The following is a 15,515-nucleotide window of genomic DNA, read 5'->3' on the forward strand; positions in this document are numbered from 1 at the left end:
CCAGCCGTTTTTCTGCATCCCGGTCTGCAAAAAGGCAGTATGAGGTATGAGGAGCCAGTAAAAGGGAATAGCCTCTTCCTGGCCATGAGCTTTTAGGTATCCAGTATACCAAGCCACTTTAATCACTGTTTCAGACCCGCTGATTTGATTGTGCAGGTATTGGTTATTAAAACAGCTCTCAGCCTACCAGTTCAATTAGAAAGTCCTGTTCAATGGATTTGAATAGACCAAAAGTGTTAGGGAGAGATGTGTTAAGTCTTTCAAATTGGAAGGCAAAGATGTATAGATTTTATCGGCTCCTTGAATAGAAGGGCTAGATCTACTTTCTTCCTGGTTCCTATCAGGTGACAAATAAGTATTATACACCATTAGATGTGGTACATATTTAAGGTAGTAGCATGCTTATGTGCGTTATGATATGTTTTTGGAAAGAAATAGGAGTACCCCATTGAGAACATAACCACAGACACTTAAATATATGGAGACCATAGGCTTTCTCCATGCACCTTTTCTACTTTGTCCTTACTAATTTCCTTATATCATTGAGCAAGAAGTACATGAGACATATGAGCATATGAGACAAATAACATCTTGAGCCAAAGAAAAATCTTAAATGTCTTATAAAAACGCATCTCAATTTTTCATCACACTGTCATGCTGAATAAAATCATCTCACCGGCAGCTCTGGAAACTTTCTACTTGGCTTGGACAGTGTTCTGTTTATTCCACATTTACCCAGTAAATTAATATTTTGGGAATAAAATGATCTATGTATACAACCAACTGACCTAATATAACAGAATATAAATTCTCAATTAAAAATTATAGGCATTGCATCCATGTAATTTTATTTTGAAGATAAAGAATTTCCTCTTACTGATACTGTTACAATAGTAACTATATCAAAAGACCTCCAGGGGACAATTATGAATATGTATTGCTTTCATTCATGGTAAGTAAAGTATCTGTTGAAATTTATAACTTATCAGCTCTGTCTTTGTGAAGTAAGTTAATTTGGGAATTGATATAAAGCATGTTACCAAAGAGCTACTATAAAAGTAAATAGTCTGAATTTTATGCTAGAATTAATAATTGTATGAGTTATAAATAAAACTAAACCAATGTAATAAAATTACATTATATTGAAACATCTTCAATACTCAAGCTATTTGTCTTTAGTTCATAATATTTTAAATTCTTAGATCTTAAACTGGTGTACATCAAAATCTGAGCAATGTAAAGGACTGCTGATAGAGTAGAGGAATAATCTTTAAGAGACTAAAAAATATAAACATTGTTGGAGCCTATTTCTAGCCCTAAATTGATATGATAAATTGATTTCTAGAGATAGGTTGATTTTAAGTTACTGGTTTCTGAATCTTCTCATTCATGTGTGGCTGGTTATTGGGCAAAGGATTCATTAAATGGGCAGTTTTGAGATAGTGGCAATACGGATATTTTGTTAAGATGAAACCAGCAACTTTATATCTAACCCAGTCAAAATCCTTTTATAGAATTTTTATTTATGAGACCGTTAGAAATGGTACTTCTCTGTTACTGAAATACTCATTGAGAAGGGACTGTCTCTACATGAACCTTCATTTTTTTGTGAGAAAAGTTACTTTAGATGCTTTGATTGTTAAGGCAGTTGTACACACTTTTATTAATTATTATAGTGATGTCTGTCCTTTGGTGGGGCATGTTTCCTATTGGCACCTTGACCTCTTGTTTTAAAGGAATTGCCCATCGAGTGTGGTCTTAGAGGATAGTGGTTTCTACTTCCTGCCACATTAGCCAAAGAGGCCTGATCTTCCTCTCTGCCACTCCTCAGCTTAGCATGGGAGTGGATGTATAATGTGGATGCAGACAATCAGACCCTCTCTTAGAAACTCTGACTCTTGAGTAAGTCACTGAAGGACATGGGATAGTTGAGGGTGTTCAGGCAGTGGCAGTGGGTAGCATAGGCTTTTCCCAAATGACTTTTGCTGTCATTGCCCTCTGACTCTTGAGTAAGTCACTGAAGGACATGGGATAGTTGAGGGTGTTCAGGCAGTGGCAATGGGTAGCATAGGCTTTTCCCAAATGACTTTTGCTGTCATTGCCGCTCTTCCGCTTTCCAGCTGTTTTCTGGTCCTCCCACTGCCCCTCATTTCTATGACTCCAAACATGCCTTCCCCAAATTCCATTCTTGCTTAAAATAGTCAAAGTTTGTTTCCACTGTGTATCAGTCAGGGTCCCAGCAGGAAACAGATGGCTCCCTCAAACAGGGAAATGGAGGAGAGTTTAATGAAGGGACTGTTTACAGAGTGTTTAGGGAGTGACGAAAAAAAAATAAAATAAAAAATAAAAAAATAAACACACAAAGCACTGTCACATTCTCATCCTGTCACTTCTCATGATCTTTCATATACTGTGTTCTTTCTTTCCAAAACATAAAAATTATGAACTTTGGATATGTATATTACATGTGGTTCAATTCATCATCATTAGTGCTCCTGCATTCCTTTCTGCACTGCAATGATACTTTTGACATGCACAAGAAGGCAGCAAACCTGCACCTTATAAACATTACAATGACAGAAATGTTATGAGTCTCATGTTAACATTAAGTACATGGCAAATTAAATTCATCATTAAGAATCTGATAAAAAGTATGATGCCGTATTATCTGAAGTACTTTTTATGTCTATTGATGAGAAGGCAGCTCTTTCTGTAACTGTGTCACAACTTTTACAAGTAATAGGGATGGTCCACCTGGCTCTGGTTTGATCAACTCGTTAGCCATCGGTTTTTGCTGAATTTACACAGCTACCACCTGATGTTACACTAACAAGTGCTACATAGTATCGGTGACCATGGGCAGCAGTAGGGAAGGATTACAAATTAGTCAAATACAAGCAATATCGCTTTTCAAAACAAGCGAGCAGACTCTCTACATCAATACCTGGCATTCTTTGAACATTACTGTGATCTTTATTCGTCAACACCATCTCTGCAAGCTGTGTCAAAAAGTTCATGGAAAGAGTCGTATTATCTCTTAACTTGGTTTTCCACAAACTTTTTGAAGTACCCTCGTATGTAATTTAAGACATAAATTAGTAAGAAAAAATTTAGTTTTGCTGAATATATTCATCTCACTATGTTAGACAAAGGAACTAAAGTTTCAACAAAGTTTTGGAGCAAAAAACTTTCCTGAGTTCACCAGAAAATTTAGATATATGAGTGTCCCAGCTACAGTTAATTGATGCTTTTTTAGTAACTACGGTGGAACTTCTTTTTCTTTTTTTTTTTTTTTTCCTTTTTGTCTTTTGTCGTGACCGGCAACGGATCGCAACCCTCAGTGTTGCGCCCGTACAGGACCGGGACAGGCTACGGGATCGCAGCCCTCGGTGTTGCACCCGCACCTCGCTCAGCCAGTGAGCGGCCAGTCTGTATGTAGGATCCGAACCCTCGGCGGGAGCACCGCCGCACTTCCCAAGCGGCGCACTGTAGCAGTGCGCCACTGGGCTGGCCCGGAACTTCTTTTTATTATAGTTTATGTTTTATGGATTTGGGTATACTGTGGGTCAAATTGCATGTGCCCAAATAGAACTACCAAAGAGAAACTCGATGCGACTCAGCTGACCTATAAGTAAGGTTGTCCTTCAACATCAAGATTTTAAAGACATTCCAATGCATTATGTTACAGCAAATATAATCGATTATTCAATTTTGGATATTTAAATGATCCCAAAATATAAAAGTAAATACATAATTTTATTGTATGTTAAATTTTAACTCAAAAGGGGAAAAAAAGGAACAACAAATTGTAAATCCTATTTAAAAATTTGGAGGCTGACATATTTAAGGGTGAAGTATATTTATGTTTTCAACTGAATTTGAAATACTTCAAAAAAATAAGGACTGTTGGATAGATATAGGGATAGGTAGACAGGTATGTGATAATATCATTCTAGTAAAATGTTGATTGCAGAATCTAGGTGGTGGATACATAAGTGTTCACAGTGCTTTCAACTTTTGGGTAGATTTGAAATTTTTTATTAAAATGTTGGGGAAAACATGCATGCATGGATTAAATTACTTATAGTCAGGGCCGGCCCGGTGGCAATATCATTCTAGTAAAATGTTGATTGCAGAATCTAGGTGGTGGATACATAAGTGTTCACAGTTCTTTCAACTTTTGGGTAGATTTGAAATTTTTTATTAAAATGTTGGGGAAAACATGCATGCATTGATTAAATTACTTATAGTCAGGGCCGGCCCGGTGGCGCACTGGAGAGTACGCTGCCTGGGAGCGCGGCGGCACTCCCGCTGAGGGTTTGGATCCCATGTGGAGACCAGTTCCCGCTCACTGGTTGAGTGCGGTGCGGGCGCAACACCAAGGGTTGCGATCCTGTTACCGGTCAGTAAAAAAGATGAAAAGGAAAAAAAAAAATTACTTATAGTCAGGGCCGGCCCGGTGGCACACTGGAGAGTACGCTGCCTGGGAGCGCGGCGGCACTCCCGCTGAGGGTTTGGATCCCATGTGGAGACCAGTTCCCGCTCACTGGTTGAGTGCGGTGCGGGCGCAACACCAAGGGTTGCGATCCTGTTACCGGTCAGTAAAAAAGATGAAAAGGAAAAAAAAAAATTACTTATAGTCAGACTTTAAGAGTTCAGAAAATGTTTGTATGAAATCTGACATTAAGTGAAGTCAAGGCATGAAAATGTAGAATTAATAATGAGATTGGTTGCAATTTATCAAGTGCCCAGTATGTGCCAGGAACTGTACAAAGTGCTTAATAAGTGTTATTTAAATTTAATACAAGTATCCTTTTAAGTATGTATTATCATCTTTATTTTACAGGTTAGGAAACAGGTGGAAGAAGATTACATAACTTGCAGGAGGTTGTGTATCATAAAAGGTACAGCTGAGAGTGAAACCATGTCTTTCTGAGTCTATAGCCAATGCTGTGAGCCACTGCACTCCAGGTAAAGGAAATCTGAATTGCAGACCTTTAGAGATTTTCTAGTTCAGTTTCATCACCCCTTATTACAAAGAACACAAAGGTGCAGTAGCGCTAGAATCCCAGAGTTTCTGCTCTTTGGCTAAGGCTTTCCCAATAATTATGATGTCTCTCTAAGTGCAGTCGTTTTTACAAAATGGATTCACTACAGGATTCTTTTAAATAACAAATTTCCATAATGCACTTTAAGTATAATTTTATATAGTAGAATTTGATCTCCATACTTTTTTCAGGTATCAAATATGTCATAAACAGAGGCACCCTGATGCTATAAACAGTGTGCCCAAAAGTATAACATTACTTTGAGCTTTTGAATGCACGCAAATTGTGCACATTTTTCTGATGGGAAAAATGCATGCAATCCTGAAATAAATATGTATTGTGCTCATTTGTGTGAAAATTCTATAATTCTGATAATTCTGGAAATTACTTTTTCCAGCTCAGTTTCAAGCCCCTAACTTTTCTGAAGCTTTAAAAAAAACTTTTAGCAGTGACTGATTTAAGCTGTGCAAACCACCTTAAAAAGAATCATGAATGAGGACAGGGGAGGTGAACATTAAAAACCAAAAAGGACATTTTTATGTCCTTTCCTGCACTTGCATCTCTCTCTTCCCCCAGATTTGCCTCCGATACTACTCTTGGAACCCTAACGTGGACATGTGGCAGCACTGAAGATATGAAGAGATCCACTAAGTCTCTTAGGTTTTAAGTTCTAGGCAGTCCTCCATCTACTCTAGTGCAATTAAGCAAGTGTTTGTTTGGCAGCTTTGGAGTTAGAAGTCCTGGGCTTAAGTTTCAACTCCATCATTCACTAGATGAGTGTCGGTGAAACTCCTTATCTTCTGAGTCATTTTTCCATTAGCTATAAAACACCAACCTGACAGGATTATCATGGGCATCAAAGAAAAACGTATTTAGGCTTTGAAACAATAAAGCAAAAACATAAAAACTAAGCACAATGCAATAGACATTTTGAAAAATTTGCCTTTTGTTTGTTTTTGCCATGTTCTATCAGGCATAATTATATGTTTTTGGTGTGTGATGTAACTATGAACATCTGTCTTGACTTCAGAATATAGAAGGGTTGGAAGACAATTTCCCATAGGTCTCTTGCATATCTGCACATCTTGAGAGTCAGGCACTGAATGCCTTTATTATATAATTTCTATTGAGGAGTTTGCATAACAGCCTTGACATACAGAGATAGTGTCTCTCTCTGGAGCAAAGGGAAGGCATTCTTACTGTCCAGTATAAAAGATTTGAGTTCCCTAATTTCAGGGTTTCTTTCCTGTAACACAACCCACTGCACGTGCAGCCATCCATCTGGGCCTTGGGTACTGGTGCAAATGCTGATACTCTGGCTACTTCTATTGCCATGTGTGATAAAGTCCCTTATCTCTGACCCAGAAGTCTCGTGTCTTCTAACAGCCTTTGTCAAACTGTGGCAGGCTAATTTGTTTGCTGACAAAAAATAAAATCTCACAGCCTTCACAGTTCTTGACAAGAAGTTGGGATTTAAAGTGAAGACAATTCCCCCTTCTATGATGTCCTGAGACAATTTTTACAAAATACGTATCAACTGCTTGGGAGAGTGGGCAGTGTATCACAGTAATTAAGCACATAGGCTCTGCAGCTAGGCTCTGAGTTCTAATCCTGGCTAGGGCTCGCTTTCAGTTTGTGTTCCCCCAGAAATAGTCCCTGAGACAGGGATCTGAGTGAAAGTAGTTAATTTGGGAGGTGATCTTAACAATCACCAGTAGGAACTGAGGAAGTAAGAAAGGGGAGGGAAGGCAGACAATAAATTATGAATGTTCAAGTAAATTATGTGGGAAACAGTTAAATCCTACTTGGGAACTCTTTGTTAACAACATAGAATGTGTGCCTCAGTGTTATCCTAGTTGAGAGGTGAAGGAGCCAGGATATTGTATACAAAATCCCATCAGTCATTGGTCGAGGGCTCCTGGGAGGAATAAGGGATGATTCTAGCCTGGGATTTTTCTGGACTGTCTTGCATAATGCATGGTGGGCTGTAGCAGGCTTTAATAGTTGGAAGTGAGGTCTGGGTGTATGCTACATTAATAACACCCAAGGGAATATAGGCAGCACAACCATGGCTTCGCTATAGAAACCCTCCTGTGCTGTATTCTTATAAAGTTACTCAATGCATTTGTGCCCCCATTTCCTTGTCTGTAAAACAGGATAATAATACTCATAGCACTAACTACCTAGAGTTGATAGAAAGACTAAAAATTCAGTTCACGTAAAACACCTAAAACAGGCCACAGCATTTTATAAGCAGTTAGTAAATGTTGTCTTTTGTTATAGAAGAATGTGGCATTTATTTATCAATTGATATTTTGTCTGTATCATTCTCTGACTTTCTGGAGATTGTCTTCTAATTCCTTAACATTGTGAAGTTTTATTTTATTAAATACCTGTGATGGACTCTTATAGAATCAAGTATATTTACATTTGATGTTGGTCAAAGGGTAACATTGGCCACCTCATGGGAAGCATCAAGAAATATACGTTTAAAACTTATTCCTATTTAAATTCCCTTAGAGAATTTATGGAGCTAAGCACTCCTGAACGCTTTAATTTAAAGATTTACTGCTTTGTCAGAGAAACTAATTAAATATTATTTGAAGTGTGAGTAGCACAACAGCATTTGACTCAGTTTTCTGTTCTATTATGGGAATGAGAATATAAAAGAAAAGTGCATTTGAAACTCAGTTTTCTAGCATTGTGTATCATTTATGCCAGTCTTCTGTGAATCAACATCATAGTAACCACGAAATTCACCAAACAAAACACTCAAGAATTTTAGTAAGCCTCCTTTACTTAACTTTTTTTATTCTATTTTTTGTGGTGGCTGGCAGGTATGGGGATCAAAGCCCCGACCTTGGTGTTATCAGCAACATGCTCTAACCAACTGAACTAACTGGCCAGCCAAGCCTACTTACTTTTGATTAAGATAAAATTCTATTAAGCTAAACAGCACAAGTAGGAAATTACAGCTTACTAGGAAAGAGACCCATACTTATGAAAACCAATTCTTTGGAGGTCTATAGATTTGCCTGTTTCCTTCCCTAGTAATATCCCTGACCTCCATTCCCTTTGAGACCCCTTTTTATTTTAATAAGCCAGCAATCCTCTTGGCTTACTCTTGACTCTTGACCTGTTAGTTAAAGATCTCAGTCACCTTTACATATTAGCCAAATTTTTATATCAGAGAAAGTGGCTAAAGCATTTTGCCCCAAATCCTTTGATTTCTGCAATTGTTAATTTAGGTATTCTTTTCTTTGTCTAAATCTAAGAATATCTTAACACAACACATATGTGAATATTTTAAAAAGTTAAGAAAATTATAATATTTCTATATTTTATCAGTGTTTAGGCTGAAATAAAATTAACCATAAATTTCCACATTAAAATTTTGACAGTTTTAATAAAACCCTTTTTTTTACTAGCTACTGTTTTTTTCCACATTAAATATCTTCTATTTGAACTCTACTAAATGGTGTTTAATTTTTATTATGGACTAAGAAGAGTTGGAAAAACCTGTAAACTTTCTTTCCATTCATTAATCAATACCTCTTTTAACTTTTGATATTTTACTGACCTATAAAATTTTTCTAAGTCGAAGGTACGATAAAGTTTCCTGTAAATTTAATCCATATATACTATGACAATATTTTTATTTTTTGCAGTTTCCTAGCTATTTTCCTCCCTGCTTAGTATCAGTTTAACAAAATATATTCACATATGTAAATATAAATATATATATTGCTGTAGAAAATATGAATCAAATGTTTTTACTTTAATCAGGATATTCAGGCTATTAGGGAGGAAAAATTAATGAAGTTCAGCATTTAACCTATACTTTTATAAATAAAGTATAAAATAAGTCAAGGTTTTTTAAAAATAAATTCAAATTATATTACAGATTTATGGATATAAAAAAGTGTTTTAATGTTTTTAAAGGTTTTAAATAGTCTTTTAGTGCATATATGTGATTATAAAAATAATGTGACAGTAATAACTGAATTCTACCTCTTTGCTCTTTGTAAGTTCACTTTTGGAAGGTGATCCAGTTACTGAGACCAGTCCAAAAGAACCTCAGGAACATAGGAGACTCCTACGGACTGACTTTAGAGACCACAGCATCAAAACAAGACTGTGAAACTCAGCTAGGAAGGAAGAGCACCATTGTCAAAGCTCAAGTCCCATCAGAATGACAAAGCAGGCAAAAGAGTGTTTGGAAACACTACTGCTTCCTCCTTCTGCACCATCTGCTACCTCCCTTCCCTCCCAAACACCCAGGACCCCAGTTCATACTCTAGCTGTCCATTGGTGTTCTTCTGCAGGGTTTCTCTAAAGCTCATCTTTCCTGGACGTACTCTGAAGCAAACCAAATCCTATCTCTCAACAAAAAATACTACCCTTTATTCCATTCCTTAAGGGCCCCATTTTTTCTTTCTGGATGAAAGGTAATATCCAAAAAATCTAATTCTGATACACTGTTAATGGTGATAATTAATTTAGAACAACATCTGGTATATAAACACTTCCTGAGAATATAAAAGCATTTGCTAATCTCTCTAGGTCACATATATATTTGGGGCAACTTGGACACATTTCTTAAACTTTTAGAACAACATCTGGTATATAAACACTTCCTGAGAATATAAAAGCATTTGCTAATCTCTCCAGGTCACATATATATTTGGGGCAACCTGGACACATTTCTTAAACACAGAGAAAGGCACTAAAATTTAAAAGTTCCAGACCTACAAAAGATTTATATTTGGGGGTGTATCACCCATTATGGATTCTCATATAATTGATACATATGGTTGGGTGAGCCTGGCCTTCTGGGCTAAATCTGATGTTAAATAAATATGCATTGAGCCCAAGGTACACTGTTGGAAACTCAAAGCTCACTAGTGACGTTGACTGTTTCTGGGCACTGGTACAAGCCCTAGAAAGAAAGATTAGTTTCATGGTTTTTTTAGTGATGACATGAGTTAAATTATATACCCTCAGATTACATTTGTCACCTATTCAACTCAGAGTTCTTACAAAAGGCCTCAAAGTAAATATAATCTATTAAGTGTAAAAACTGGAATGTTGACAGCTGCCAAGCCCACATAGTGTTTACACAGTTTACATGATGAGCAAACACGTCAGTCGGTTTGTCTGACCTACCTGTGCCCTCTTCCTGAGAACCTGTTCCCGTTGCTTCTGGTAAATGGGCAGCAACCCATATGACCCAACTCCCCTGACTACAGCTGATTGGAACAGAGATGAAAGAGACAGAGAGAGAGAGAAAGAGTCAAGTCAGTAGGTAGTGAGACAGAGACAGTGATGTGGCTCTAGTGAGAGGGAGGAAGAAAGAACAAGAGAGCACACACATCTTGACTCCAGAGAGCTTTCCAATTCCTTCTACTTCTGTGACTGGCCCAGATGTATTTCCTGTTTTGATTCAATGAGATAGTCTCTGTAACAGAGAAGGCTAATTTCCATAGCAGCCTAATCCAATAGAAATGGAATAAAAGCCACATACGTAATCTAAAATTTTCTAGTAACCATCTTAAGAAAAGAAAAAGAAACAGGCTAAATCAATTGTAATAATATGTTTTATTTAACCCATTATATCTACAATATTGCCATTTCAACATGTAATCAATATAAAAATTATCAATCAGATATTTACATTCTCATTTTTACGGTAAGTCATCAAATTCTGGTGTGCATGTCACATAGTGCATCTCGATTTGGACAAGCCACATTTCAAGTGCTCAATAGGCATTTATGTTGGACTGTGCAGGCATAGAGCACTCACTGAAAAGCAACTATGTATAGTGTCAGGGACTACATTTCCCAGCCGTCTTGCATGTTGGCACAGCCGGGTGACTAGTTATTGCCAAAGACTTGGGAGTAGAAGCTATGTGAGTCACTTCCAAAACAAGGTGGGTAAGAGGCAGGTATGGCTTCTCTACTCTCCTTGTGCAGATGGACATAGCAGCCTTGGAAGTCATGTGTTAAAGATGGCACAAGAAGGAAGGAGGATAGGTCTCAGAATTATCACTTTGTAGATAGCGTGCTGTCAATCGGAAATACTCATTTTGGATGTTAAGCAAGAAATAAACTTTGTTTGTTTGAACCACTATACATTCTTCAGTTTGTTTAGCAATTAGCCTATCCAATCTAATCTATCTATATTTTCCTGTACGGCTGTTTAAAGCTTTTTCTATTTCTAGCAGCATGTGAAACCCCCGAATGTGTGCATGTGTGTACATGCACACACCCTAATTACCTTAGAATTTTGTCAATAGGTAATAAATTTGTGTGTATTTTACCCAGGACATGGTGAGGTTGCAGACTTTACCTGGAAAATAAAGCTCTAAAAACAAATCAAGGGGAGTATATGAACAAGGAAAGACAGGACAAAAGCCTCAGAACATTTGATTTGTCAATGATTTCTTGGATATGACACCAAAGGAAAAGGCAGCAAAAGAAAGAATAGACAAAATGCTCTTTATGGAAACTAAAAATTTTGTGCAGCAAAAGATACTCTCAACAGAGTAGACAAGCAACCTACAGAATGGGAGAAAATATTTGCAAATTATATATCTGATAAAGGATTAATATCCAGAATCTATGGAGAACTCCTAAAACTCAACAACAACAAAACAAACAAACCTATTAAAAAATGGGCAAAGAGAGCCCTGTGCATAGTGGAGCGGCCACCAGAGATGCCTGATGCCTTGGCCTGAGGAGCTATCCTAAGTGCGATGGAGCAAGCAAGGGATCACTTACACCTGAGACGGACTACAGAACAGCACGTGCCAGAGGTGGAGTCCAAGTCAAACACAGGACAGGCTCACTGAGCAAACAAGAGTGTCAGTTGTACCTGAGGCACTCTCAGCAGCAGCAAGGACCTGTGATGGACTTGCAGGTGGAGCTGAGACAGGTGTTCTTAGCTAAGACACCAAGACGTGGTTAAAGCAGTGTTGAAACATCAAGGTGGCTGATTCCAAGCAAAACCAGCTCCATCTACTGTTTGAACCTTTTGCGCAGCTTGCATTTTTTCTAGGAGAATCTGCATCACACCTTCATCTATAGCTTTCCCTAGGTCTTAAAGGTCCCGAAAGTTTATGGTGGACATCAGATTTGGAGGAATAGCAATCACGACCGTGAGCAAGAGCAGCAAGATTCTGCAGCGCATTGACTATAGAACGAGATATATCCTGTGAGATGGCCAAATCTTCAATGGCACCTTTAGGCTTTTGACAAGCACATTAATTTGGTCTTCTGTCATTCTGATGAGTTCAGGAAGTTCAAGCCAAAGTATGCAAAGCAGCCAGAGCATGAAGAAAAGCGGGTTTTGGGGCTGGTGTTGCTGCATGGGGAGAACTTGGTATCTATGACTGAGGAGGGGCCACCCCCCACCCAGAAGATACTGGCATTGCTCGGGTACCATTGCTGGAGCTGCAGGGAGGCCCTGGAGTTGGTAGGGCAGCTGGCAGAGGAGTTCCAGCTGGTATACCAATTCCCCAGGCACCTGCTAGATTAGCAGGCCCTGTCCAAGGAGTTGGGGGGGCCATCCCAGTGGGTAATGACTCCACAAAAAAGAGGCACTGAAGCAGCTGCTGCTATTGCTGCCACTGCCAGCATTGCTGGAGTGCCAATGCAGTACCCGCCAGGATGGGGGACTCCACCTCCACCTGTAGGCAGAGCAACCCCACCTCCGAGTATAATGGCTCCTCCACCTGATATGAGACCACCCATGGGCCCACTGATTGGGCTTCCCCTGCTTGAGGGATGCCAATAGGCATGCCCTCTCCAGGAATGAAATCCCCCCTCTAGGAATTAAAGATCCACCTCCCCCAAGAATGCATCCACCAAGACCCTAGGATACTTTTGATTCATCTCAGGCACTTTTTTCCCTGCAATGTGTCTTGTGAAATTGTGTAGAGTGTATATGAGCTTTTTCTCCCCTCTTCCTGCTTTAATAATAGCTAATAATAAATGCATAGCACTTAAACTGTGAAAAAAAAATGGGCAAAAGACTTGAACAGACATTTCTCCAAGGAAGATATACAAATGGCCAATAAGCACATGAAAAGATGCTCAAGATTACTAACCTTTAGGGAAATGCAAATCAAAACCTCAATGAGATAGTACTTCATACCATTAGGATAGCTACTAAAAAAAAAATCCCAAACAAAACAGAAAATAATTGTTGGAGAGGATGTGGAAAAATTTGAATTTTCATGCACTGTTGGTGAAAATGTGAAATGGTGTACACGCTGCAGAAAAGAGTGTGGCAGTTCCTTAACAAATTAGAAAACAGAATTACCAGGCTAGCTGGTTGGCTCAGCTGGTTAGAGCTCAGCCTTATAACCCAAAGGTCAAGGGTTTGGATCCTCTTACCAGCCAGCCACCAAAAAATAAATAAATAAATAAAAGAAATAAAAATAGAATTATCACATGATCCAGCAATTCCACTTCTGAGTATATACCCCAAAGAATTAAAAGTAGGGTCTTGAAGGGGCCGGCCCGGTGGCGCACTGGATAGTGCGCCGCTTGGGAAGCACGGCGGCGCTCCCGCCCGAGGGTTCGGATCCCACATACAGACCGGTTCCCGCTCACTGGCTGAGCAAGGCACGGGAGCAGCACCGAGGGTTGCGATCCCGTTGCTGGTCCCGGTCCGGTACGGGGGCGACACTGAGGGTTGCAATCCGTTGCTGGACACGGAAAAAGACAAAAAAAAAAAAAAAGTAGGGTCTTGAAAAGATTGGTATACCCCTGTTCATAGCAGCACTGTTCAGAATAGCTAAAATGTCAAAGCAACCCAAGCGTCTATTGCAGATGAATGAGTAAGCAAAATATGGTAGATATTTACAATGGAATATTATTCAGCTGTAAAAAGGAAGAAAATTCTGATACATGCTGCAACATGGATGAATCTTGAGGCCATTATGCTAAGTGAAATAAGCCAGTCACAAAAAGACACATACTGTGCAGTTCTACTTAAATGAGGTCTTGGAGCAGTCAAAATCATAGAAACAGAAAGTAGAATAGTGGTTGCCAGGGGAGGGGGGGAAATGGGGAGTTATTGTTTGATGGGTATGGAGTTTCAGTTTTTCCAGAAAAAAAGTTCTGGAGATGAATGGTAGTGATGTTAAAAATCATTAAGATGGTAAATTTTATCTCATGTGTATTTTACCACAATAAAAATGTTTTATTTAAAAATGTTATTCTAAAAAATTAAGAAAATATAATCAAAGACTTTAGAATCTTGGAAGGTCTGATTAGTAAGCATGAAATTCATCACCACCAAGAATTTTTCCAACCCCAAGTTATAGCCAGAATAAGGAAAGGATCGTGATGTAATGGCATAATTATTTAACAAGTTTTTCTTTTTTCATTGTGTAAACATAATTATGGCACAGTACTAAAGGCTCCAAAGTCACTGTGTTAGGTCCTATGATATCCAACACAAAGTATATCTATTTTTATGAAGGGAGATTCTGAAGCATGAAGTTATTAAATAACTTGTTCAGGGTCATTTGCCCAGTACTCTACATTAGGGTTTCTCGACTTCTACGTTATTGGCATTTGGGGCTGGGTAATTCTCTATTCTGGGGGTGGGGTTGTCCTGCGCATTGTAGGATGTTTACCAGCATCCCTGGTCTCTATCCACTAGCAGCTAGCAGGCCCCCACCCCCGCCAGGTTGTTGTAGCAGACATTGCCAAATATGTCCTGGGGGCGAAATTGCTCCAGTTGAGAATGGCTCTTCTAACAACAGTAGGTTACTAAAGTTAGGGAGGCTGGGCAGACTCCCCTGCCTTAGAACTATGGTTTCAGAAAATGACTGGCCAGGGCAAGATAGGCTCAATTTAAGAGGATTTCACATACCAGATAATCAAAGCAAGGAAAGAATTGGGAGTTTGGCATAGGAACAAGCTAGCCTGACTACTTCAACTTTGATCAGAGCAGTGTGAGGAGACTCGACTATGGCTTCTCCAGTTTCCTCAGATAATGAAACATTCATCCTAGGGCTTAGGATGGGGGTTAAGCCTCTAGGTGGGGGTGCAGTGACTAGAAGGCAGAGAGAATAGGGAAGCAAGAAGGTTATGACCAGGTAGGATAGCAAGGGAAGAATCATCTCTGCTGGGATGATTCAGGAACGTATCATGAAAGACTTGTCATCTGAGCAGCAGTATTTTTTTAAACGCAAAACTCAATGGTTGTAAGGGACGGAAACCGTCTCAAATTAACTCCAATTGAAAGGGAGGTCTATTTTTAGGATATTAGAGCTCTCACATAAATGAGACACAGCTGGGAATGAAGCAACAACCTGGGAGCTGTCAAGGAGCAGAGTTGCTTTTTCTTTCAGTGGTGGTGTGATCCTTCTTCTATGCATAATTTAGCAAGAATGCTCTCTTCTGTCTGGCAAACCTACTTTCTTTGCTTGCTCTTTGTCTCTGGTCCTCCAT

General features: G+C 38.9%; 1 protein-coding gene and 1 pseudogene across 1 annotated transcript; both read left to right on the forward strand.

Moving 5' to 3' along the window:
- The first annotated feature begins 11,803 nt into the window (after positions 1 to 11,803).
- Positions 11,804 to 12,015, forward strand: LOC103597762 (putative SNURF-like protein). Its single transcript, XM_008581628.1, is given in 2 exon segments — positions 11,804 to 11,867; positions 11,870 to 12,015. Coding segments are annotated over 2 exon segments (210 nt in total).
- Positions 12,016 to 12,166: 151 nt separating this feature from the next.
- Positions 12,167 to 12,925, forward strand: LOC103597763 (annotated as a pseudogene).
- The last annotated feature ends 2,590 nt before the right edge of the window (positions 12,926 to 15,515 follow it).

This window comes from Galeopterus variegatus, unplaced genomic scaffold (genome assembly GCF_000696425.1).
Source record: "Galeopterus variegatus unplaced genomic scaffold, G_variegatus-3.0.2 Scaffold2412, whole genome shotgun sequence".
NCBI lineage: Eukaryota > Metazoa > Chordata > Mammalia > Dermoptera > Cynocephalidae > Galeopterus > Galeopterus variegatus.